Here is a 26,511-nt window from a genome sequence, read left to right as displayed (position 1 = left end):
CTCTCTCTTTGCTCTTAGCTCGGCACAGCGCAGCGTTTAGCCTATCGATTTCCGGCAAACGGTAAGCGCATATTTAATTTAAAACGCAGGGCGCGCGCGCTACTGCTATACGTGCGGATGCCTACTGTCCTGCTGCTCTTTCTCTTTCGCCCCTCTCTCTCTCTCGTACAAGCCTGACGTGTCTGTCGCGCGCGCGAGGATGATGCGGTGTATCCGAGACGATTCGTTTTTTCCTCTTCCTGATGTGTAGTTATGGGCCTCGTGGGTTTACGGTTATTGCTCACCGAGAGGGGAGCTCTGATTTTCTGACGCCGTCTCTCGTATGTGTGTGCGAGGGAGAATCTTCTTATCGCTGTCGGTTGTAGTAAAATCTTTGGCGGTCCAACGCTTATCGACGAGCTTGACAATTTTTTTTTTTAAGTTTACTCGCTTTTTTGAACGTTTTTTACACGAAACAGAGACGCTGTGAGCCTATTATATATTTAAGGCCGTTGAACTGTTAATCCATTCGAAGCGCGTGGTTCAGAAGTGAAGCACTTGAAGAAGCTACCGCTTTCCTTTGTGGCTTAAAGAAGCTGTTTCCGCAAGACTTAAACGTTGATTCAAACAATGTCTCTTTATAGCCGCTTCAATGATGGTTTATTACAGTTTGTTACACCTGTTAATTGTCATTCGACGACGGACAACTTTTTACAAGTTACATCTTTGGTTTATCCGAGCTATTTGAAGAGTGGACGTTCCACGCGCGTGTGGGAAATACAGAAATAGCGCGCAGAAAATAAATAAAATCATCGCTCGACGCGACAGTGCATCCTTTCAGGCGACAAAACTCAATTAGTCAGCGCGTGACTGTGTTGCGCTTGGGTGAAAAGAAAAGCCACAGACTTGTAGACTTCGATCGATTTCATCGTTTAATATTCTTTTTTTTTTACATAGAAAATACCTCGTATATATTCTTAAATAAATATTGTGGTCGGAACGCATTGCAAAAAAAGTCACTGTTTTACAAGCCTTGCTTATTCAGCCATAAAAATCGTATGATTCGATGCGTCGGTATGATTGGTTCGGGTAGTAGCACAAGTTTTTTTTTTTAACAGGTTTGGTATAAAATCTAATATATAACGCACGCATACGTTGTTAAGTTGAACCTTGAAAAGAAATGGAAGAAAAGGATGCTTGTATAATCTATAAAACAAGATTCTGTGCTACTACCAAATACCGTCAATATTGCAGCATTCAACTTGCTTGGATAATGAGTGAAAGGGTAACACACGAATTATCAACAAATCGACATAGTTTTTATATCGCATCCTTCATTGACAATTGTATCATAAACTGACAATTTCGTTTTCGATCAACGGAAAACTTCTTGATTAAATTAATCATAACAATGCATAATCGCTCTAAAACACTCTGAAATCATCTTCGCCGTATAGACTATTACAATTGATTCTAAGATAAAGATCATATACGTGAAATTTCATTTCGAATTCATCTTCGGAAAGTTGGCTAAATCGATGAAAACAGTCAACGGTATAAGGTTTGTTACAAATGTATTACCAAAATGTCCTCGACATATTCGCTAGTAAGTTTATACTTACAAAGAGTCGTACACGACAATGCTACAAGTGTTACAGCTATTAATACGTTAAGAAATCGTCACCGCATTAATACGTGCGCTTGTTTTTATCATTTTTTGTCCCGAAATTGCAAACTCCACTAGGCAAAGCAAAGGCAATTTTCAGTCTTTCAAACTAACTTTCTCAAATACTCAAGACCAAGTTAATCGTCAAATGGAGAACTTAACTTTAAAGCCTATATATGAGTTTCCCAAACTAAAGTTAGGGAAGCGATTCTTCATTATTAACTTAATACTTTAAAAAAATACTTAGACTTCGAATATCTTTTTGGACGGCATTAAAGAAAAATGTATACTCTACGTAAAAGATAAAAGATTGCCTTTGCTAGTCTCGCGTTTTTCCGGTGACAAAGATAACATAATAACAAATGATAATTGTAATAATAGTTGTAATAATAATAAAATATATAATATATTCATCGGAAGTAATATTGAAGCGGTGCGCGTGATATGTTGAACCACCGATGTAAAAACTACAAACACGCAGCCTGCACTCTACCAACGGAATGAGTAAGACACGGCTAATACCGGGCAGTTATACAAATTCTATGTGATATAACGAATGCACAACATAGACTTTTCGTCGGTCTACTTTGAGATTACACACAAGTTTACCTATTGCTCGAAAATGCACTTTTTTGCGATTTTCATTTTTCCTTTTTGTCAGGGACTACACCACGATACATCATTTCATTCAATAAATAATTCCTTTTATAAATTATTTTATATTTTTCTTTTTCCCTGTCTCAATAAAATAAGATTATTTTATTTTTTTTTTAAGTTTTTCGTTACACGTATAGTCATACATGATTAAATTATATTCAAATCGCTCGAAAAAAAATTGTCACAGCGATTGTCGTATGTATATTATGTTTTCTTGACTTACACTTTAAAATAGCACGAGGTAATTAAAATGTTTTAATTGCTTTTCATTCATATTATGAATAATGAATAACGATAATAAAATATATATATAAATTATAAATAAACATAAAATTTTCTTGTTAAATAAGATTATAAGCATTATTGGCCGTTGTTTTGATAACTTAACGTGCTAAGTAATTAAGTCTACATTGAATGTGATTTCCTAAGAGTAAACACTGTTTTTCTGTATCAAGAGTCTAAAATCTTAAGTCGCTTATCACATAATTGAAGATCTTATTTGATCTGGTTAGGGCCTATTATATAAATTTATCGTTTAAAAATACTTGAGAAAAAGGTCGTTTTTCAGTTGTATTATTTATGTTTATCGGGAGTATGAAATTTATACTGCTCATTATTGAAAATACTTTTTGCTTGCCAAATTAGAATCAAGAACTAATCTCAACATGAGTGATTTTATAAATACTTATTTGCTTTGCTTACTTCCTCGCTAGTATCGAAAAATACTGTTACAAATTTAAAAACCGCTCTCATAAGAATTAAATATTCGTATGTTAATTACTATGAGGCTTTAAAAAAATTATTTGACAACATAAATATATGTAATGTGACAATTTTTTTTCATTATATTTAGTACAATTGACGTCTGTTTACTTCACACAGGAAATTGCTTTGTATGTGTTCATTATGAAAATTAGCTAAAAATTCCCAGGTCTTAGTACGACTCTTATACTACATTAACACTACGCAGACTTTTGTAGGGCACTGAATGCTCATAAGATTAATTCAAATTTAATTCAAAATTTGGGTTTAAGATATTCGAAAACTACTAAGAAACTAGGTGGAAGCCGAAGCTCTTATTTTCATTGGCGCCTTTTATTGAGCGGTTTAAAAGCTTCAAATGTAGAACCGCGGAACAACCAATTGAAACGCTAACTTGCATCCCTATTGGTGTCTTACCTTGGTCTCTTACTCTACATTAAAACCATTTAAAATATAAATTGATTGTTAATAAAAATCAATCTAGTATCTATTTGATGATTAACGTAAATTATTATATCCTCGCACGTAAAATCATTGAAAAGTATCTTTACTTTTCAGGTATAAAATTGAACATTAAAGTACATTATAAAACAGAATAAAATCATTTTGAGAGTTTTATAAACGCTTTACATAATAACATAAAATAATAAAAATCTATTTTTATATTTGATTTTTAGAATAAATCAACGATAAAATATATTTTCAAATGTTCAGTGCCTACGAAGTCTAAGTATTACCTAAACAACCAACCAAAATAATTCGCACAAACTCCTTCCAAAAGGAATCTAGCTAACGAATTATTTTGACAGATTACAACCTCCTCAAACTACTTGTCCCGTTTATTATGAAAAATGCGCGCGCGACTTCGATATACAATAGTATGGAATGAAGAAGTAATCATTTCTTCTCAGTAAAAATGAACCTCGAAAGAAACTATCCTCTCCCATCGTCTCTTTTTTTCTTCTCTACGAAAACAGAGTATTTTACCGTTTTTCAATAAAAATTTTTTCAGCTGCCTATTTTAAAAATCACGGCTACATCGTTCCATGCAATTCTGGCTTGGCATTATTTTCCATTTGTGCTAAATTTCCCTTATACGCATTCATAGGTGTACAAAAATTGGTATAGTAAATACAGATTCAAAGCCTCGACGCTTTTCCTGTAAATCGTCGAATGATTGGGCGCTTGTGGCTTATTATCTATTTCGATGTAAAGTTCGAATGGAAAACCAAGAACAAACGGATTTTTCATCCTACATGATACGCGTCGCGATAGAATCTTTCCAGTGGCCTCAGTTTTTAAAAATATTTTTTTTTTCAAGCAGTTCTGTGGGAATGTGTACTTTCATGAATGTTCGGTTTTTTTCTTTAGTATTCAAAATAAATGCTTCTCCGTGAATGCGCCGTCGCTGAAAAGATTCTACGACACCTAACGACATTGATCAATATCTGTATCATCCAAAAGGAAAAAATCGCTTCACAGTCCGATAACAAAAGCAATATTACGAATTGCACGGAACGACCCTGGGCCCGCTTTTACGAGTCGTTGGCTGCCGGGCTGACAACGTCGTCCTGCAGGCAGATCTTGAGATCGTCGCGGTCGTCGAGTTCGCTGCCACCACCATCCGTCTCGATGCTGCAGCTACGCACGACCGTCGGCGCTTTTCCGGTGCCCGTCCAGCGCTCCTTCCAACTCTCCAGCCTCAACACCTGGTGATAGGTCAAATTGAAAAGTTAGACTTTATCGTGTGGTCAATTTGATGTGTCGCAAGAAAAGTATCGTCTTTGCCTTTGTCAAACTAATTATTATTGTATGTATCTAATAGGCTTCGACGATACCTTCACTTAGCGTATACACTCCACGATAATTATTTACTTTTACACAATACATGTTTAACATTAGCGATTGCAAATATTTACATTACTTTCAAAATGAAAAATTTCATTATGTCAGCATAGTCGATATTTAAAAAACAAGGACCGATTTTAGATAAATTATGCTCATAAATACAAATTGTACACGAAATCGTAAACATTGGTATTTTTTTTATTAAATCTTCTATTAAAAAATTTCTCTGAACCGAACTAATTTCGGAATAAACTTTTCCATGCATTGTAATAATAATTGTATACTATAAACTAGTAACTTTTATTTTAGTTGTATTATACCGCAATCATATATGCCTACATAAAAATTCGATCGTGTAAATTTAAAGTTATAAAGTATGTATGTACAAGGTACGCATAAGAATACAAGCAAGCTTGAATGAAAAGGTATGATATAAAGCTTGTTCAATGTTCATGCATGTATGAAAAGATGTTATTAGGAAAATCGTACTTAAATGTGATGATAACATAAAGAAGCTATAAACAAAGACAAAAACGGACACACAAAAACGTACATATTTATACATAATACCAGTCACAATTCGTGTTTTACGTCGTATGACACAAGACCATTGTTACTTACTTTCAGGTTCGCCCACTGGTCTGAAAGTAAGTAGTAAGCAACTTTAATACCTTGTTGCAATGACTAGTTATTGTGTTATTCTGTATAGGAGGATCATTCGTCACGTATTGGTTTTTAATTCATTCATTTACTGAGGAATGATGCATAAACCAATACATGACAATTTATTCAAAATTATTTTAAAGGTATAACAGACAAAGCAATACTACACATTGGAGATTAGGAAATATAATGCCGACACGTGATTGAAAACTTACTCGAGCCAGGTCAACAGATCTATCTCCGGACTGGTGATTGGTGTAGGACACTAATGCGACAAAACACAACAGAAATAGTGGGTTAGTCGTAGGTAAAAGGCGTGTTTTTGAAGCTTTATCTTAACAGAAACAATTGCTCGATTAAATTTACTCATCATTTTCGTTGAATTGGTTCTGCTAAAATAAAATGCTATGTATCACCATAAGCCAGTTAGTTTAGTTTATAAAGATTAAAGTCCTCTTTATCCCGCCATCACCAATAATATCTAATAAGAACCCAAGTAATAGATTTTTGTTACAAGGTCCTTTAAGGTATGTATATGTCACTTTTTCTAGTCTATTGAGTCAATTAAACAATCTGCTAACCTAGTTTTGCACTGCACTTTTTTGAAACTATAAAAACTGTTTAGGTACTTTACGTACTACAAAAAAAAAAACTGTTTCAAAATGCGATTGTACTCTGGACAATAAATTTTGTTTGTTTACCTCTTAGAATAAGTCATTCTGTTATGCAAGATCCAGATTTTGTGCACTTCTGATTGCTATTTTGTTCATTGTCTGTTTCATAATTGTCGCATGGACTTATTTTTTTCACGAAACTTACGTACGTATGCGAATCCAATACGTGTAAACAATTTGTTTATTATTAAAGAAATTCTGAAAAAATTGACAAAAAATAAACCATCAAAGATCAGAGCAGTAACCAAAATGATTATCACCCTGATCCAACTTTATCAATATTTACAGTTCAAATTAATTGAAATTAAAGCGTGTACTCGTGAGTCACAGAATAATTGGTACAAATATAATGAAAGCTATATGTTTATATAACACTGATTTGTGTAAGAAAATAAACGAGTATGTGAATTTACAAATCTTTTTCTCGTAGATGCAGGTGATTAAAAAAGAAGCATAAGCACGAATGTTATAAACATGAGTTGACGTTCTCTATGCACAAAGCGAGAGAAGCCTAATCGGACGTTGCCTTAATCCAATAATATTCCGACTTAGTATGCGCGTGAAGTAAATGTTTATTAGTTCTATATCAAGAGGACCCTTTGCTCGTTTGTTTAATTAAACTGATATTTATAAATGAAGCTGTGGATATATTTTACAGTGCAATGTTAAGCGGTTAAAATGGTGATAATAAGCATGACGTTTCTTTAACATCAAAGTAAGAAGTAAAAGATAGATCGAATTGTAGTTCCTCGTTTTCATTTTCCCATTAGTTAGTACGCTTAATCACGATACGTTTTGTTTTTTGATTTGCTACCTCTTACTGCAATGCAGAATCTTTATCAGGTATTTTCACATCGCGATTAAAGTAACTGCTCTTACAAGTACCTTCTCGACACTTACTTCGGCTTTTAGTTCAGCGACTTTATCTTGCAGTTCGCGAACTCTCTCACTATCGTCCATATTGTTTCTCAATTCACCTTCGGCGTGCATTTCTTCATTCTAAAAGAAATCAGTAACGAATAGTAAGTTTCAAAGCCGTATCCAATATTAACAAGTCAAAGTAGTGTTACCTTAAGTTCTAGAACGGAGATCTTTTGAGTGAGCTCCGCCACTTGCTGCGCGTGTTCGGCGTCTCTTATTCTCGCCATCATCGTATCATCTTTCATCTTGGATTCAAGATCCGAGTACCTATCGTGCTGTTCTCTAAGTTTCGTCTCGAGCTCTTTTTGACGAGCGAGAGCGGTCTCGAGCTCATCCTTAAGTAACTTGCCGTTTTCGTCCTGGCGACGCAACTGATTCGTGGACACCTGCACCTGTGTCTCCAGTTCCATCACCTTCAGCCTTAGTTCTTTCACTTCCGTGAGAGCTTCCATTTCTCGTATTCTCGTGGTCATAAGGTCCTCTTCGAGTTTCTGCACCTCGTGACCGCGGTTTTCCCAGAAGAGCAGTTTCTTCGGGGTTGAATCGGCTGCTGGGGCAGAGTGAGAAGCTCGATGTTCCTGCAGATGCTTCTGCCAGGCGGTGCTCAGTTCTGTGACCCTTTGGCGAAGATCCTAAAACGTGGTATTGTTAGATTGGGTTAACTGAAATATTCGCGCTCTATAAAAATTCAAGATTCTCACCTTTAATGACAAGTTCGCCTCGGCTTCTCTAAGCTTCACAGCAATGAGTTCCTCTTGCAAATGCGCAACGGAATTGTCGGGTGTGCTCTCCCTCAACGTTTTCTTATCCTGCTCGAGCTCCTGAATTCTGGCCCTGAGATCTCTGATCGTCGCATCGTTTTCCGCCTCGTGCAGCCTCACCCTCACGAGTTCTTCCTGCAAGCACTGAATCATCTCCTCCTTTTGAGAGAGAGCCTCCTGCTTCAGACTGATCTCGTCAAGGGACGACTGCTTCGAGTTGACGTTCTCCTCGAGCAGTATCGACAACGATCGCAGCTCCTCATGAGCCTGTTCCAGCTGATGCGACGTCTCCAGGTGTGTATGACGAAGAGCCGTCAGCTCGCGCTGAATCACGAAGGCTGTCTCTTCCTCCTCGGCACGCGAGACCTGGCCTCGAACTAGTCTGTCGGCTGGAATTCAAAGAAGCGCATATTACAGACAGCTGTCAGCAAAAAGTGGCTTTAAATCTTCCGGTATTAATGCTCACCTAGTTCAGCGGATTCAGCCTCGAGAAGCTCGGTTCGTTGCCTGAGTAGCCTGTTTTCTGCTCTGAGTCTTCGCAGCTCCACCATCTCCTCCTGCTCCTTCATTTTCAAAACGGTGTAGTCCTTTTCCAGCTTCTTCATTCGCTTGGGGTTGATCTTCATGCTGTAGGCGATGTTCATGAGGCGGTCTGGGTCTGCTTCGGCTCGGCCGGGCAGTTCTTTTTGAAAGAACTGAAATACAATTCAAACGTTAGACTAGAAGCTGTTCGTGACCGTGCAAACTTAATCGTCAGTCGTAAAGGACACTTTATCGTTCGTTGTCGCTCTAAAACCTTGATAAATCACACGTGAGCTGGATTTGCAGTATACCTTAAGCATTCCCTCCATGTCCAAGCTAAGCAATTCCTCCTTGCCGAGCTGCAGCATGGCGAGAGCGACCTTGAATATGGTCTCCATGCCCTCGGATAGGAAGACGTCGAAGATGCGACAGGCGAGCGGCAGACTGAGGGCAGTGGTGAAGAGCGTGAGGAACCAGGAGGATGCGTACATCGAAGTGTGGAAGCCCTGGGCGGTGAAGTGAGCGTACAATTCCGGATGCGTGTCTGCCACCAGATGTTCCAGCTGGTACATGCAGACACCCAGTTCAGCCATCGAGGGCTTGAACATGTCGCGAAGCCTGTACTCCTGCATCAGAGCCACCAGAACGGCGAACGCTTCTTCCTCGGGCATTTGCTGTTGAAACGTTTATTAATAGCGTCGAGAGTCACACTCGTGGATTTCATCGTTAGTCATCGATTGAATTATACACCAACCTGCATGAGCAGAAGCCCGACTATAAAGCCGGAGCCCTGGCAGTAGCCGACCTCGCGGTCGTACAGGCTGTAGGCCTTCATGACGTTGAAGAGGCTCTCCTGTCCGAGGCCGTCCTTCTCCTTGAAGAAGTCGTGCTCCGGATAGGTGCGGGCTATGTCCCGCCGGATTATTCGCTCGCAAGCCGAGGTGCATTTTATGTACTCGGCGAACTGCTTCTTCACCGGCGAGTCGTGCGCGCCGCAGAGCAACTGCCAGACGATGCCCCTGCGAAGAGAAACGATACGTCAGTCTTCATTACGAATGAATAGCCAAAATCATAATCGTAAAGAGAGAGAGAGAGAGAGATTCACCTGAAGTGATGGGGGATGCCCTGTCGCACGAGTTCCTTGACAAAGTCCTTCCTCTTCTTCCACTGGTTATCCCAGTCGGCGACGATGTTACCCCATAGCGTCCAGGTGTTCTCCTCGCCGTCGGTATTGTTGCTGCTGTTGTTGCTCGTGGCATTGTTAGGCCGTTGGGCTACAGCAGCGGAGCTGGTCGCCGTCGAGTTTGTATCGACGGCGCCGTTCGCGCTGCTGCAGCCCGATGCCAGGGACACCTGCGAGGTGTCCGAGCCCTTTCTACTGTGGTTACTCTGCAGCGAGCTCAGCGATTTCGCGTCCGACTCGATTAGCCTGCCGAGCAGATATTTTTTGCTTAGCCTGTGGTGCGGAACAAGCAGTGGTTATACATTTTTTGTGTTAATCGTTAGTTTTTTTTTAGCGGAGATGTATATGGAGGCTGTGAAGCGTGCGATGATGGCTTGTTTATAGCTACAGTGTTGGGCGGGACTTAAACTAGTAAGTACTCGAGTACAAGTTTTTAAGTAATTATCCTGTAAGTGCAGCGCTTGAAAAACTTACTTTATGTACTTTTTTTAAATATCTCCAGTACATAAAAAGTACTCAATGTGCTGAATAAGTACCCGAAGTACTTGGGAAACACTTAAAGTACTCGAAGTGCTTGTAAATTACTAATGTACTTAAAAAGCGCATACTCTCTAAGTACTCGAAGTACTTGAAAAAGTACTTAATACTTTTGTATGTACTTGGTACTTTTTTAAAAGTATTGTACTCGTACTTTTTTTTAAGTACTACGTACTTCTTTGCCCAACACTGATTATAGCCCTGGCTATGGAAACGTCAAATAAGCCGCAATTTCTCTCAACGAAGTTCCCGCAGCTCTCGATCGATATGTAAACCGCTTAATTAATCTCCAATAATAATAATTAGTGTATAATTTAACACAAACAACCGTGCAAACAACAACAATATCGAAGGAATTCGGTTAAGTGCTGAGAGAGAGAGAAAGGTGCGATTATATAGATTCTCGTGCGCGGAGTGTGTGTGTGTGTGTGTGTACACTGTGCATTATTACATATTTACAGGAAAACTCATGCGTGGAAGCGAGTGAAGAGTATTATATGCGAGATTGTATAGATAGAGAGAGAGAGAGAAAAAAAAGCATAACAGAGAGCCGATGATGTACTCTACCTATTGGCCTCTTCCAGTTTAGCTAATAGAGCCAGCTCGTCGGTGGATATGACTTTGGAGGTGGTCGGTGTCGCGGCAGCGGGACAGTCCCTCGGCGTTTGCGGCTCCAACTCCGGGAACGTGAGAGCGGCCTCCTTGTGATGATGCTCGCCGTTATGAATGCTTTCTTCCAAGGAGGATTTCAAGCACACCACGCTCATCACCTATAGTCCATGTCCCGAACAGCATTAACGATCCCTCTCTGCCTACCTCCTCCTCCTCCTCCTCCTACTTCGCTGGCACTTCAGACTCTGTTAAAAATTTGAAAACAAAAAGAGCAATTTTAATCCAAGGGTCATCAAACCGTGACGATATACAGGATGGGCAGAATATCTCTGACGTGATCCTCGGCGTGACGCGCGCGCACACACACACACACACACACAGCTTGCAAATTGACATCGACGCGGAGAAAATGAGCAGCATTAAAGCGGAATCGCTCCGTCCTTATCGCAGCCGGTGTACACCTCCGCTTTTACTATCCGATAAGCCGGGGCACATATGATGCAGTACTCTCTCTCTCTCTCTCTCTCTCTCTCTAACCGTTTATATCGTGTCCGCTATATAGAATGTTTATTCACGCTTTACGACTGTCTGAATTTCCCGCCCCAGCTAGTACTTCATATTGCGAGCGTTTTCATTTATTCAGCGAGTGCAGTACTGAGTTATGGCCTCGTGTTCCTCTTACGCGAATTGCTGCGCGGGAGTTGAAGTTTAATCGGTGAAATGCGGGGACACAGTTTTTTATTTTTAAATTGTGCTGACCACTGCGGTAGTGGTGGCGACGGAATCGGGACAGATTTCTTTGTTGCAATGCCAGCAATGTTGACATAGCTCGTTTATTGATCTAGACGGCGGTGGGACTATATGTATCGGTGCGTTGTACACATACACATATATATATAAGCTGGAACCTGTTTCCATTATCGGATATCTGCTCTGTGGGTGACATTGCCGGCGTTGCAAAACGACTTCGAATTTTCTCCTTCCTGACTCATACTCTCTGGGCTAGATCGTCGTTTTTTTTCGCCCTTTTGTTGTTCGATTGCTGTAATTCTTTTATTATTTCGTATAAAAATTTAGTTGTTGTACGCGAGAAAGAATTTCGAAAAGAAAGTACGCAGACACACATGTAGGACTATATTATCATGGATGTCGCGGCTGTACCACACAGAGACGTCCTTTCACTTTTCTGAGCCCCGGCATACATTAAAATACTATTACGGATGAGTCATCATCGAGAGAACAGTAATTGGTCGGCGGTTATGTAATAAAAACGTTTTTTTTTTTCGGTTCGTCTTTCACTCCTGCTATGCGAGCGTATAATACGCGTACAGAAAAGAATAGAGATTTCTAGATACAATAACGCTCGAATTATCGATCGACAGCTCTCGTCAATGCCATACCTTTTTGTAAAGGCTGCATACAACGGTTTCAAGTTTATACACTTTTGTAATGTTTGTTTTATTGTTCTAATTCGAACGTAAAGTTTTTTTCATTACAAGTTATATATCGATGGCGACCGTTTGAAGAAAGAACAATAAAACCTTGAAGTGTAACACTGCTTATCTTGGTGGAAAAGGAACAATACCGGTATAATGTACACACAGTACACCGAGAGTACGAGACGATACACAAAAATTCTTCATACAGTGTCAACAAAAAGCGAAGAAAGAGAAAATGCGGATAGCGTCGATAAAGAATAACACTCGCCGACGACAATATCAGTCACATAGTCGTGATATTCTTCAATAAAACGGGTATTATAACGACTGCTCTCTTCGGGTTCATTCAGCGATAAGTCAGCGGTAAAAAAAGACGACGACTTCTTCGTAGCTCGAGTCGTTGATGGAAAGACCGTTACGCACAAAAAGTGTCCACATGTATCCGTGAATTTTTTTTTCACCGTCGATGAATCATCGCGTTTATATATACATATCTACCTGATGGTCAATATTCCAACTCTCTCTTGGTACACATACAGGAATTATCGCGTGGCACGTGAGTAATAACCTGTTTTCCGCAGAGTACACGTGTCCCCACGTGTTGCACAGTTAACTATTCGGTAAAACATTCGAAAAACGATTATTACTCAACAGTAACAGATAATACACAGCCCACACGTGGAATTTTACTCGAAAACGGCTGTTTGCGATTTCTCTCTCGAAGCGTGAAGTGAAAATCAAACAACGTCTGTTCCATCACACATCACAGTCCATTCAACCAAAGCCTCCAAAATAGCCTCTCTCCCCCGGAAAGCAGCTAGAAACAATTCCCTCTTCCTCAAAAAACACACACACACAAGCTTATAGAAAAAAGAGCCACAGGTGTAGGTCAATCGCTCGGTCAATAACTGGGCCGCTCACCTTGGCTGCACCCAAATGCACACACGCACGCATACGCTCTTTTGTGCACATTACACACCGGCATCATCAGGAGCTGCTTCTACGATGGGAAAACGCTGTTTCGAGCGCGGCTTTCACTCACACGCATCCGGAGAACGCAACCGCCGTAGTACGTCGCATCCTGTGTTGTGCGCGCAGCCAACGAGAGATGGATGCACGCGGATGACTCGGAGTAGCGAAGGGAACACGAGTGAGTTACGTGGCGCAGGTTTTCTTCTTCTTTTCGTGTGACTCACGCGAATATAGGTGTATTCGGTGCTTTGGACATATTCGCGAATCAATTAGCGCGATGAAAGCCGTGAACGACAAGCGATGTGGCTTTGTTTTTCGAGGCGGCGACAAATCACAGATGATAAAGAAAATACGAGCTTTTTTTCAATCCTACATACGCGCTGAGATTACACGTTTTTACGATTACGTCGACTCTGCGCACGTATGTCCGCACTTGGATGTCACGTCTGTACATATTTCCGTGCTGTACGATGATGTGGGAGTAGAAAAAGCTCGTAAAGAGAGAAGAAAAAATATCGGAAAAGTCATTAGCCGACTCGTGCGAACCAGTTTATATTGGCTTTCGACTTTCCTCTGTCGAGTGCCACTTATGAAAATAGCTCCTCGAAAACTTTCAAATGATGAAAGTGTCCAATCTCGATAAAGGGGAGATCGTCATCAGGTGTATACACTGCACTTTTCGATAGTATAATATCGTGAGCTGGACGACGGCGCCTGTCAATATTTTTCCGAGTCGTCCGCTGGATAAAGTGTAAATTTACTCCGAGCAAATATTGGCTCTTAATGGGATGAGCGGTTGCTCTAGTTCCGCGCGGGATACCTCAAGGACGACGTCGTTCTATTTTTCCGGAGAGTATATAAGTAATTTCATTACAAGTAATACGAGGTTCATCGGTCCGTACGAAAGGAACCAACGCGAGTAATTACGCAGAGAGCGAATATATATAGTAGTTTCGCAATCGCGCCGTGCACGAGTTATACGCGGAGGGGAGACAATGAGCCGGAGAGCAGCACTTCCCGGTTATTCACGGGATTCGAGTCTGTACGGCGTAAACTAAACAGGCGTATACTTTTTTTTCGAGCCTCTGGTATATACGCACACATGCTAATGAGTCTAGCGGTACACGCGAGATTTCACGTTCGGAAACTCGTTCGGAGAGGGCGGATTAGAAAATTGAAAAGCGCCTGTGTGTGAGTTATATTTTTTATCTTGCTAACGGTATATTGATGAATACGGCAGCGCGGTGTGATATGGTAATTGTAGGTCTGCTGGGGACTACTAATCAGTTTTTACTACTGTACCATCTGGCTCGTTATTGCTGTCGTTCTGATTTTAATTATATAGAGAGAATCTTCGGATTGAAAAAGTTGTTAGAACGTTTCGATGTTGCAACAGTGCGTTTGTTATGCTTGGAGAATAATTCAATGCAGCGAATAAATTTTCTGGCTTTGTGTGTAGTAAGATGTTATGCTGAAAAAATGAGATGTTGTCAGAGGCTAGATGCGTTTAATTCATGCTTATGTAAAGTGATTTCCCAGAGGATTAGGGATTTTTTCCCAAAATGCTGGGAGTAAACGCACTTTCCAGCCAGATAGAGCATAATAACACAGCAGCGTGTGCCTGGCTTATATTACAGGGGAACCAGATTATCCTTTGATGCCCGGATGGAACAGAAGCTAGGTATTACTATGTTAGCGTCATTAAAGGATATTCCAAATGCCAGGAATGCATTATGCTGCTGTAGAATTTCATATCTCTCGGCTTTATTGAGCGACAGTAATGCTTGCACTTAAACTAGTACTCGATGAACTGAATTTTCTGCTATTTAAACAGGCTTTGTGTGTATTTCACTCTGCTGATAAACTGCAGGATATCAGCCTTGTTATGAAACAAGTTTGCAGCAGTTGCAGTGTTTTGATGCATAAACAAAGTGCTTACATAATTTACAATAGCCTTTACAATAGACTGGAGAATATATAAGATGCATGTCTTGAGAAAAGAATCAAAATCAGTCTGTTGGAATTGGCAAAAGTCTGTAACAAATATAGGCAAGAAACACACTTTCTATAGTCAACTTTCAACAATTTCTTTCCTTTGGATCCATCATTGCAAGTCAAACTTGTTTTTGCACCTCTCGAGACATACTTTCATTCTGGACTCTCGCACTGAAACCTGCTACAATGTGTGCAGTGGAAGAAGACTCGTAAAGTATGATCTTTCTGGAGCATTAATATTCCGGTTGATAGCTGGCATTTTACAAATTTTTATACAACTGGAATATCAGACTCTCCGCTTCCTCTGTGCTTTAACACTCTCTTTATTGCATGCTTTATCAAAATTAACTCCCACTAATGACTCACTGAGGCAATAAAACAGATATGTTTAATTCATTAGGAAGCTTTTTGCATTTCTTAATCATTTATGACTGAATGCATCTTGACATGGTATTATCTCGCTTATTAATACATTACGTGATTAAATCAGTCTTTTTGAAAAATTTAACGCAAATTAAAACCGTTACATTAGTTTAAATGAATTTTTTAAGTACATCCGAGCTTGGTCATAGTGTAAACTCAATTAGGCAATGTATCATGGTTGCAAAAAAAAACCATGGCACTTTGGAGCAATGCACTCACTTCCTCCACAATTAAACCTACTTGTTTCCCTAATAGAATCAAGTTTGATGCTTCAGCTCAACTGCCAGTGAGTGTATTTTTAATATTTACAGCAATAATAATTCCACAAGGGCCTTCTGGAGCATCAGCATCGTTGCAGCCTCTCTCACTTGACTGCGTGCTCTCTAATCGAAAATAACCACCCGCACGAAAACACACATACCTACAGCATCGACTTTTTATCAAATCGCCGAGAGGATAAAAAATATGTATGCGCGCGCGCTCCGTTTTAGAATCAGAGAATAGCAGCAGACGCCCACCACTCGAGAGAACTGGAGATCCGAGTCTCGCATCAGAGCCAGCCTCTCTCAGCGTTTTCCTTTTTTTTTTCGGGTCACTCACCTTTTCTCTCTCCGGCTCTAGTGTGTTCACAGTAGCGGAGGCACAGCAGCTCTCGCTCCGGAGCAGTGGTGGCACACACGTACACACATGCACCGACGACGACGACGACGATTATGCCCGTCTATGGCTTTTCCAGCTGTACGTATAGCCGCGCACGATATGCACGCAGAACGACGCCGACGACGTGTGAGCGACGACGTGTACAGGAAAACAGATGTGACACTTTTCGGCAGATCGAACTGCTCGCCACTCCCTCGCGCGACACAATAACTATGATGCGCGCGGCGGGGGTGTACTATCTGCACACAATCGCCTGTCGGATGAGGACGAGCCAACACTCTCTGCGGGCGCCGATCTCTCGAAGTCTCGAGATGTATAATAATACGACGTCGTTGCGAGAGATGCCTGAACGCGAGTTGCTAAACCAACGACTGTCCCCTCGAGGACGACCAGCCGCTCACTGCTGAGCTGACAGCGAACCGAGAGCGCGCTGTCTCGTATAACTCGCGGGGAAGGGGCAGAATTTTAATCGCACCTCGTAGATATACGCGGCTGGATCCAGCAGGTGCGATTCCAGTTCTTGAGTGACGGTCGCGATACTCCGGACTTGGGCTCGGTGCGTTTGGAGAATGCGATGGTGGATTCGGTGACCGTCACTGGAACTGCTGCGAACGCACCCGCGCGCACTGTAATTCGATTATTGCACGCAGTCGTTTTTTTTTCGCGAGGGAACAATTCAAGGAAACGCTGGAATTCGTACAAAACATTTTATTCACTTTCCAGTACAACAGATTTAGATTATTCCTCGATTCGCTAATAAATGAGCTTTCGCTTAATAACATATAGTTAAACATCTGTGTGCAGCTCGCCGGCTGTAACGGGCGTATCCAAGCAGAAACCTCGAAAAAAGTTGTTACTGTGTATTATTTTTTCTCCCTCCTCTAACGTAAAAATTTGGTAAATCAAAATAATATATATATATCTCCTAAACAGCACGCATTTGATGTATATAATATATACTTATAATTAAAAACATTTTATATATATATGGAAGAACTCATGATATTTTAATTTTGCGCTAAACTTGCATATTGCTTCGAACTTGTTTGCGGTTCAGTTAAATTTTAAAAAGTATGGACGATGACAAAATTAAGTCCATACATCACTCAGTCAAGATTAATAAATATAATAAAAACTAATGAAATGCCTGAATATCGCAACTTCTAACATTACACCTTTACTTGCTTTTCATCCAACATTATTCATTATGCTTTTTAACAGACACGCTTTCGATCGCCTATACACGTAAACGTTCAGTATAAAATATGTTTTTGTATAAAAATACGCGCAAAACAAATGTTTTTTTTTATACATGGAAAATGGTATATCAACTTTTCTAAAGTAAAATTTTCGAGTATAAATATATCTCTCTTCATTCCATTAATATCCTCTACTACATCATCGCTCGGTAGCGTTAAATAAAATTCATTTAAAATATTCTCGTTAAAAATACCGAAGTATTGAAACCTTTAAGCAAAAATTTCCATCATCGTAAAAGCTTTATACATTAAAATCTGTAACCAAAGCAATCGCAAGTGTATACAAAGTAATCTTCTCTGCATTGAAGCTCGCATCGCTAAACAAACATGCCTTCTATTATACGAATTCATGATTTCGTACGTTATTGGTATAATGCTTTGTAACTGCGCGTCAGTATACTATCGAGTATACGCGTGAAGCATATTACACTAGAATTGGCTCGCTACTAGGCGTGCAATCTTCCAGAAAGTTGTGAATCTCTGTCCACGGCTCGAGAGTTCAGAGCAATGGATCGTCCATCGTGTTTTGGAGTATTATTGTGCATCAAGTCCTGTAAATTGAATACGTTCGTTAGCTCTTTGCTAATTTTCTTAAGTAGCAGAATAATTTATACCAAGCTGATAATACTTACACCTGAGCTAATAATTTTCACATGCACTAGGAGAGACGCCAATTCAAGGTCTTCGCTATAACTGTTTTTCAGAACAACACTTCTGTAACCTGTCCTCAAGCAGCGAATCTGAAATAAAAAAATGCAAATTATAAGCATATTCTTAATGTATAAGATCAAGTTATTGTAATATAAATAGAAATACAGCTTACAGGGTAAGTTGCCTGTCCAATAAAATTGCTATCTCCAAACATATCCTCGTCTTGAACAACGAACCGAAGCATAGCCAAATATGGATTTGCTACTAGGAACTCACAGGATTCGTTCCACATGGGATTGAAACCGTTATCGGCTAAAAAAATGAATTCACATGAAATATCGTTATACTTAACTTTTCAGGTTTTAAAACGTGTTAACTTACTAATAGTCTTAGTCGTTAACTTAACGCCGCTATCGAAATCTGCACCCACTACTTCGACTTGTACGAAAGGACTCGCTGTGCCCCTTCCCGGCTTACTTAGGTGTCTTGCACCTATGACGTGCAGCGTAATCTTTAACGTGTCCACTCCGGTCAATGAACTCTTATCGTACGGAGTGAAATCTTCGTGAAACATAAAATCAGGCTTCAACAGATAACCGCAGTTACCGTTCTCTCGAAATTTCGCCTGATTTAGCTGCATTGGCTTATCGCCTGTTTGGTAATTTAGGGCCACCATCTGACAACCCGAGTTCCACATAGGTACCGGATTGTAATTTGAAGAATCTATTCGTTGGCCCTTGGGATAGACTCGGCTGAATTGCACCTGGTGATAACGTAAAAAGAATTTGTTTTCTTGTTGGCACATAAGCTTTTCTGCTTTAGTCTCCGGAAAGCTGCTCATTTCGTTGAAAATAAATCCCTTGGCTCGTAGCCGCTCCACGTTGAAGGCTACTGATCTAAAGTAAACTATGAGATTGGACATTTCTTTTGCTATCCTCCAAGCTCTTTCCATTTCTTTGTGTTGATTCTCCTAAACGTCAAAAATACATTAAGTAAAGTAATATTATACGGAGCGAGAGAAATATGATTTTTGTAACACGATATTTTTTACCCTGACGCTGGCGTTTTGTCCAGTCTCGTGAATTTTTTGTACCCATTCGACGGCGATATCTTTGGATGGAGCTGCTGCCTCGAAAACAGAGCACATGCTTGGATTCTGTATCCGTAAAATCCATTCTAAACCAGGTCGGTCGGACATGGCTAACTCCACAACAGCGCCTATTATGTCTAAAGAGCCTTTTTGCAAATTTCCCAGCATCATCGAATCTGATGACTGTAAAATGAATAAATAAAGTGTATTAAGAAAAGCAATTTTAACTTAATTAAAATATATATATATATATATATATATATATATATATGTGTGTGTGTGTGTGTGTGTGTGTGTGTGTGTGTGTGTGTGTGAGATATGTTGGCACCATAGCTTACATCCGTCTGATTATCTTGCTCGATTTCTTCAACGTAATTGGCCGGGAACCAGTGCTGCTTCTTACCACCATAGTCACCTCTCCACCAACCACCGTTTTGTTGTCTATTTACATTCGTAATTATAGCATGTTTTACTAAAGTTAATTCGTCGTCTCGACGAGCCTTGTAATCGTACATTGCTTTGACTGTGATTTTTGAAACAAAAGTTGTTGGATCCATATAGCCCGGAATTCCATATACGGAACCGTCGTCAACATCCTGTTATAATTTTGAATACATTATATTAACAGTACTCGAATCATAAATTCCGTCAATTCCCGGAAGTCATAACTTACCAAACCTCTTTGCCGGACTATTTCTTGATTAACTGGAAAACTTAACTTAATTTTTTTATACAAAGGATGGCGTTCGTAGTAATTGACTAATTCCACCAAACTTTCAAATTGCACTGTTCCGATTGCATATAGCCGTCCTTCAAGTTTTATGCGGCAATGCTTTATTTTATTTTCAGCCCTAAATATTAAAAAATGCATAATGTAGATTGCTATTATCATACGGATATAATTCTGTTTGAATTTCAGTGTATTATACCTGAAGGAAATGGCGTAACAATTATTCTCCTTTTCGCTTGGCCTCACTAAAAACGCTCCATCGGTTGGTACACGCTTCAACATTTCCTCGGCCAATGTTCTTGAGCATTCAGAGTGCCACCATTCTTTTTCTTCGTGTTTACTTGGCTGCGGTACAGGTTCTTGTAATGTGATTAAAAATTCCTAGCAAAAAAATGTAAAAATTATGGTAGTTTAAAATACAGTTAGTTGAAATTAAAAAAAAAAATTGTTTCACGAGATGATTTTGTAATAAAAAAGTATTCATTACAACTACATGCTTTTTTCACTTATTTGACGTAGGATACACCTAATAGCACATAGTGTTAAAGTGTCATACATATAGATAGAAGTGTGATTAGATATCAGTGTGTGTGAACAGTAATTATTTATAAATAATCTTCAAATAGGAGATGAATTCTAGTGATTCAAAATAAAGTCACCATTCACAAGAAGACTAAACGGGTAGTAATGCGAGAACTTCAAGATGACAAACATAATCATAAATAACGAAAAAAGGAATCCAACGAAACTGAACACTTGCATTTACGAAAGACATATACATTTACCTTATACCCGTCGACTGTCGTAAAGCTTCTGTATGTAATTTTGGAACAAATCAATGTTGTATAATTATCCAAAAGTGTATGTTTTGTACTATTTTACATTTTCCAACAACAATTTTTAAGAAGTTAAATCAGAAAACAATTAATTTGCGCAAGCAAAACTCTGTAACTGTGCACTGAAAGCTCGTTGCGATGTATTTGTTTATAATTGAAAATTCGTGTAAGTACAAAGAGCTACCACTTAACTACTTTATAAATTGCAAGTATTGAAGTGTAAAAAATACTAAAATTCCATACAAATGAAATCTTACCTGGCTTCTCAGAGGATTATTACGATAATAAGTGATGAGACTGTATAAACTGTCAAAACAGTGAGTGTCTATCAAATAAAACTGTGTCTGACCCATGTCTTGTTTTAACTTGATACGGCAATGATTGACTTTTCCTTTCCTCCAAAATGATAAGCAATAGTCTCCCACAAAGGTCACGCATTGCCTGACCAAAAACGTTCCATCTCCTAAATTGGAATACCTTCGTAAAAGTTCTTCAGCTTCCTCTCTTCCTCTGGCCAATTTACCATGGAACCACATTTCTCCAAAATGTAATTCATCGTTTGGAACACCCTATAATACATCAATTAAAAATAAATGAAATTCAATAGATTATTTAAAAATTTCATAATAACAAAACACGTACATCACCGGGAGTTCTAACAACGGCTTCGTCATCGTCGTCCGGTTCGGTTTCTTGCGGTTTTGAGAAAGTATCTGTATAAAAGAGTTTCTGCTGCGTCAGGACAAAAAAGTGTGGATTCCATTCTCGATCTACTGGATCCTCCAGATACAATATACCATTTTTAATAGTGTTTCTCAAATCCATCTCTTGACGGCTTTCATCGTTTCGAATGACAAAGGAACTTTCGTCAACGCCGTCGGGAAGCTTTTTGTGCTTGAGTAGAATTTTTCTTCGCAGAGCGTAGGGCGAGGGTAAAGTGGATTCACTCTTGTCGACGGGTTGAACCAGCAACATGTCGCCAAAGACTTCCTGCATAGCCACAGCCATTTTCCGCTGTTGCGGTAGTGTGCAGTTGTCTTCTATTGAGAGAATCACAGGATATCTGAAAAATCATTTAATAATGTATAAATTCGTTGCAAATATTTAAAATTGTTTTGATTCTAATTATATAAATAAACTTACTCGGAAGTGACAAAAGCGTGTTCTTTAATTGTTTTAATTACGTCTAAAAATTTGATTTTCGTCGTCAAAGTATGTCCATGAAATATAAAAGGCATCCCATCTGGTCCATCCCAGCAATCTAGTTCTATACACCTGCAACCAACTCGCAGAGCTCTAACATATGCTTGGCAACTGCTCTCACTACTGATTTGATCACCCATCAAGTAACTAAAAGACAAAGTATAAATTAAAATTGAATTCTTAATAACTATAGTGACGAAGTGTGTACAAATATTTGAGATTCGAATTGTCATGGAAACATTACGTATTATGCGATGAAGCAATCCAATAATGAGACATAGGCCTAGTCATATCGTGATAGACATGATCATATTGACTATCCCAAATTTCATTCTGTTTTGAAAACAAAAAATCTATGAATTCAGAGAAATGAAAAAAAGGTTCCTGAACGTCTCTTTGAGGATCTTGCAGATACTCGCGAATAAAAAGCGAAACGTCTGATTCAATATTTCCTGAAGGATCTTGTTGTTCTGTGAGTAGAAAATTTTGAAATTCTTGTAGTGTCACCAACATCCCAGAGTTAGAATAAACTAACAGTCTTGTCCAATATGTTAAATTCTGTAACATAATATAAAACATTGTTTTCATAATTGAAATTACTAGTTGATTAATTAAGATACTTTAAGTAATTGGGAACTTACGCTCACGTTTGGATCAAACATAAGTTTATGGTAAAGTATCACAAAATCGTCAAATCCTATTTCAGTTCTATTTTTTGTATCGACTTCTTGAAAAACTTCTCTGAGTTTGTTAGTTGCTATCTTACAGTTTACTCTTGGTAAAAAGGCTTTGACATCTTTTAAAGTAACCCTAGAAAAAATTTTACTTTAGAAATATGCTCTTCATTTAAATTGTATGTAATAAAAAAATATGAAACCTACATTTCTCTGGAATTTTCCATTGCATAAAATTCTTTTCTTAGCCATCTTTCAACTTGCAATGGGTATGGAGCATTTATAGTATCTTGCATCAAGTGTCTAAGTCCTTTAATCCAGAGTTCACACTCTTTTTCACTCAGAGCTATGTAAAAAACATACTTGTTCAATGTTTTGTTCAAGAACATGTGTATGAAAATTAAATATTTCATTACCTGATATTGAAAGAGTTTTTAGTCTGAACTCAGAGCCATAGTAAACTACAAAACAACGTAGATTATCAATTCGTTTAGCATCTTCTGGCCATTTCTCAAAGTCTTTTGAGTTCTTTCCAATTCTTATTTCTTTCACTTCTCGAATATCCACTGCAAAGAAAAAAAATCCATTACAATAAAAAAACTTGAGCAACATCAAAATATTTTCATAATGAGTTAAAAGCGAATTAGTTAATTACCAGAGCCATCAAAAGGTCTTGATGTGGTGCTTCTTGCCCAAACTATTTGTCTGGTTTCTCTGCGTATCATTAATGTCTTCTTTTCTGGTCTTTTTCTTGGAAAGAACTTGGTGACCACAGTCCCTCTTTCAAGCTGACTGATGATCTGCTCCATTTCAGGAATTATTCCATTCATCTTGCTGAATTCTTTTATAATTCGTTCTTTTATTCTAATACTGCAAAATCAAAAATTAATTGAATAATTTTTTATTTGCCACTAATTATCTTGATTTGAAACAGAGAATTTTTGTTTGCTCCAAAATTTTCATTTCGGAGCACATAGGAAAGTTTGCGAATAAGATATGTGGAAAAAACAGAATACTGCAGCAGCAATAAAAAGAGCATCGAATGTGACTTAGTGTCAGCATGCAACAAGTATAATCGTCTATAGAGGCTATCCTAACTAACTATATCAAGTGACAAAACAACGAAAAGTCGTGCAGTAGCAAAGGGAAATAATAAAGAAACAACGAGTAAAGTTATATGTACATTTCAAAACAGATGGAACACATAAATCTTACCATTATTCATCAGCTGCAGTCGCAGCATCCGTCGAGCGGTTCTAACCTAATCTTACAGCTTTTATCTCGTTCACGTAAATCTTTGACATAGCGCCGACGTCGCAACGAAAGGACACTCGTCTTTTTGCATTCTTCGCGAGCTTTTCGAGGCAGCTCCCCTTCGACAAACCGAAGAAACGAAACTGCACGACGACGCACACACTAACTAAGCACTCGCTGAATACTCGATGCACACTGGCAACATTAACAGCACCAACACGGCGACAGCAACAGCAGCATTTTCGGCGCTCGTTTCCACGAAAAGCGAAAGGAAAAGTCAAACACACGTCACTTTTCGTATGATGCCTATCTCTTTCTTTGTATAACGCTGTCTCTCTCTCTAAGTTTCTCTAAACCCTACTGCTGTACGTATATATGTGTATATTTTTCTTATCGCGTGTGTATTTTTAGAGCGGAGAATTTGTGCATGATAAGCGATCGCCTCGGGAAAAATGTTCATTCACTAAACCGTCGCGTGGCGGGAAATTTGAATTTACGCATTTGGTTGATATTTAAGATTAATTTTAGGAATGTAAGTTTATAACCATACTACGAAGGTACTAAAGTTAAAAATGGGAATAAATTGCTTAATTTTCATGAAAAAAAAAAACGTATAAGTGAATATAATCCTGCTGGAAGTGAAAGCCATTGCCGTACCGACGATTGCAGAACATTACAAATAGGATAAAATGTGATCTTTCCAACCCAAACGTTTTATTCATTTTCTACAAATTCCGTACAGTTTACGAATAAATTGAAATTTTTCCTCTTATTTCGCCCAATGTTTTACACCGATTCATCAAAATCAAAGCTACAGCGCCGCCTGTTATGTGCAGGAAATGCATTTATTTCCCCGTAAGTTTCCGATCTTTTTCGTCTGCATTGCCCGTGACCCGAGCGAATGTTGATATTATTTATATTGTTATGCATTTTCGTATAAGTATATTTGAAGGATTTTTGATGGACCTCACAGATTGTTGGACGTCATCCGTCAGTTTGATAAGATAAGAAAAGCGACATTAGCATTCTTCTTTGGTTGACAGTTTTTCGAAATTCTAAAGTTTGTAAAAATGTTCAAATAAGTTTTAAAACTCCAAAATACAAACGCTTTGATTTATTTTTAAAATTTTTTCGAGATATCATCTGTTAATGTTTCTATAAAATTAAAGCTATTAAATTGTAGTTAAGAGTACAATTTGTTTTTTGGTTTTTGTGTCCAATATTGAAGAAATTGTTGCTCTCTTTTTTGGTTAAATATAAAACTTGTTATTCTATTGTGAGTACAAAAATTTGAGGAGTAGTCCTCAAAAAACAGCGACTGATGGGAACTAGAATAGAAGTATTATGGAAGCAGGCATTGAAAACTTTCTCTGGTCGTAAAAGTACTGGTTACAAGTTATGTTTGAAAAATTTTGAAAAACTTAGATGTCTAATCAATGAGATAACAGCTGAAGATGTTTACGTTGACAGAAAAGTACTTGACTTTGTTCGAATTCAACCAGCACCAATGTGTGTCATTGACGTGTTTGAAAACCATGACATCGCAATATCCGTGTTTATTTTGAAAACTGGTGTAACTTTGCCAATGCATGATCATCCAGAAATGCACGGGTTGCTGAAGGTAAATATTTCTGCATAATTTGTTTAACTATCAGTACAGGAATTATAATACATCCACATAATATAAATTACAGGTCATTAGCGGCGTTGTAAAAATAGACAGTTACACAATAGAATCTGAGAGTGACAAAGTTTTGGAGCAAGATAAATTGATACCAGCTGTTAAACATCCACCAGTTATTGTTAGACCCAGTGATTCTGCATGTGTATTAACTCCACTTGTGAGGAACCTTCATGAAATTACGTGCCTAGAGGGTCCATGTGCGTTCTTGGACATCTTGAGTCCACCTTATGATACAAATACACTTGGGGAGGGTAAAAGGCCATGTACATTTTTCAAAGAAGCTATAAGTGATGAAATGTCTGATGCTGTACAATTAGTGGTCACAGATGTACCTCCAACTTTTTATTCTAGGAGCATAAAGTATTTAGGTCAGCCATTGAGACGATCATAGGGTAACTTTACAGATAGACCAACACTTTTGAATTAACAATAAGTCTAATCTCTTTTTTTAATCTTCCGTGGTATTTGGAAAGAAAATTTGCTTGTGTGATTGCAATATTTGTACTTATAATATTCATGAACAAAGGTGCAAAGTTTAACAGCAAATCAAATCACGTTTTCCTCTCTAAATACTCTAGAAAAATACAAAGATTTAAAAGAGAGATTAACACTTTAAAACCCTGACACATTTGTTTTATTTTGCATTAAGTATTAAATTTAGGTTGAATCTTATTGTTATGTTTATTTATGCATTATTAAAAATTACATTAAATTTATACCATCATAGCATTTAATAATACAATTTGACGATTTAAGTAAAAAAGATTCTTAGACTAAGCTTTAAAAAAGTGATAAACTCTGTGACTATAATACCTGAATGTGCAAAGACTGCAATCAATAGAAATTTAACAGCTTG

The 26,511-nt window shown here is 38.5% G+C and overlaps 3 protein-coding genes across 13 annotated transcripts; 1 reads left to right on the top strand and 2 right to left on the bottom strand.

Moving 5' to 3' along the window:
- Window positions 1-885: 885 nt before the first annotated feature.
- LOC100123207 (ecotropic viral integration site 5 ortholog) lies at window positions 886-16,699 on the bottom strand. 11 transcript variants are annotated; one of them, XM_016988420.2, is made up of 12 exons: window positions 16,215-16,699; window positions 10,741-11,030; window positions 9,559-9,909; window positions 9,208-9,472; window positions 8,765-9,127; window positions 8,398-8,626; window positions 7,872-8,320; window positions 7,320-7,802; window positions 7,135-7,248; window positions 5,791-5,840; window positions 5,534-5,553; window positions 886-4,773 (listed from the first exon to the last, which is right to left on the bottom strand). In XM_016988420.2, exons 2-12 carry the CDS (start codon window positions 10,938-10,940, stop codon window positions 4,706-4,708), a joined length of 2,592 nt encoding a protein of 863 aa, XP_016843909.1. In that variant the 5' UTR covers window positions 10,941-11,030; window positions 16,215-16,699; the 3' UTR covers window positions 886-4,705. The 11 variants fall into 11 exon arrangements, 9 of the variants coding, with proteins under 9 accessions (XP_016843909.1, XP_008210152.1, XP_008210155.1 ...); XM_008211930.3 differs by having other exon boundaries at window positions 7,150-7,248; XM_008211933.3 differs by having other exon boundaries at window positions 7,150-7,248; window positions 9,559-9,882.
- Window positions 16,700-16,967: 268 nt separating this feature from the next.
- LOC100123217 (1-phosphatidylinositol 4,5-bisphosphate phosphodiesterase gamma-1) lies at window positions 16,968-24,575 on the bottom strand. Its single transcript, XM_003427203.5, has 17 exons — window positions 23,933-24,575; window positions 23,373-23,587; window positions 23,134-23,283; window positions 22,925-23,063; window positions 22,685-22,853; window positions 22,288-22,601; window positions 21,984-22,190; window positions 21,483-21,903; window positions 21,098-21,409; window positions 20,204-20,385; window positions 19,948-20,125; window positions 19,613-19,870; window positions 19,236-19,457; window positions 18,566-19,154; window positions 18,357-18,496; window positions 18,166-18,273; window positions 16,968-18,084 (listed from the first exon to the last, which is right to left on the bottom strand). The coding sequence occupies exons 2-17, from the start codon at window positions 23,545-23,547 to the stop codon at window positions 17,980-17,982; spliced, it is 3,669 nt and encodes a 1,222-aa protein (XP_003427251.1). The 5' UTR covers window positions 23,548-23,587; window positions 23,933-24,575; the 3' UTR covers window positions 16,968-17,979.
- LOC100123227 (2-aminoethanethiol dioxygenase) lies at window positions 24,575-26,499 on the top strand. The gene is made up of 2 exons (XM_001606787.6): window positions 24,575-25,592; window positions 25,666-26,499. The coding sequence occupies exons 1-2, from the start codon at window positions 25,293-25,295 to the stop codon at window positions 26,044-26,046; spliced, it is 681 nt and encodes a 226-aa protein (XP_001606837.1). The 5' UTR covers window positions 24,575-25,292; the 3' UTR covers window positions 26,047-26,499.
- The last annotated feature ends 12 nt before the right edge of the window (window positions 26,500-26,511 follow it).

This window comes from Nasonia vitripennis, chromosome 4 (genome assembly GCF_009193385.2).
Source record: "Nasonia vitripennis strain AsymCx chromosome 4, Nvit_psr_1.1, whole genome shotgun sequence".
In the NCBI taxonomy this organism is placed as follows: Eukaryota; Metazoa; Arthropoda; class Insecta; order Hymenoptera; family Pteromalidae; genus Nasonia; species Nasonia vitripennis.
Note: the sequence above shows the minus strand (reverse complement) of the source record. Positions and strands in the feature narration are given on the sequence as shown.

Coding starts and splice junctions, on each gene's coding strand:
- LOC100123207 (XM_008211926.3), bottom strand. CDS start 10,940: ATGAGCGTGGTGTGCTTGAAATCCTCCTTGGAAGAAAGCATTCATAAC. Junction 8,321..8,397: donor GGCTGAATCCGCTGAACTAG/GTGAGCATTAAT, acceptor TTTGAATTCCAG/CCGACAGACTAGTTCGAGGC. Junction 7,803..7,871: donor AGGCGAACTTGTCATTAAAG/GTGAGAATCTTG, acceptor ACCACGTTTTAG/GATCTTCGCCAAAGGGTCAC.
- LOC100123217 (XM_003427203.5), bottom strand. CDS start 23,547: ATGAATGGAATAATTCCTGAAATGGAGCAGATCATCAGTCAGCTTGAA. Junction 20,386..21,097: donor ATAATCCTCTGAGAAGCCAG/GTAAGATTTCAT, acceptor TTTTTTTGCTAG/GAATTTTTAATCACATTACA. Junction 18,497..18,565: donor GTTAACGACTAAGACTATTA/GTAAGTTAACAC, acceptor TCATTTTTTTAG/CCGATAACGGTTTCAATCCC.
- LOC100123227 (XM_001606787.6), top strand. CDS start 25,293: ATGGGAACTAGAATAGAAGTATTATGGAAGCAGGCATTGAAAACTTTC. Junction 25,593..25,665: donor AAATGCACGGGTTGCTGAAG/GTAAATATTTCT, acceptor TATAAATTACAG/GTCATTAGCGGCGTTGTAAA.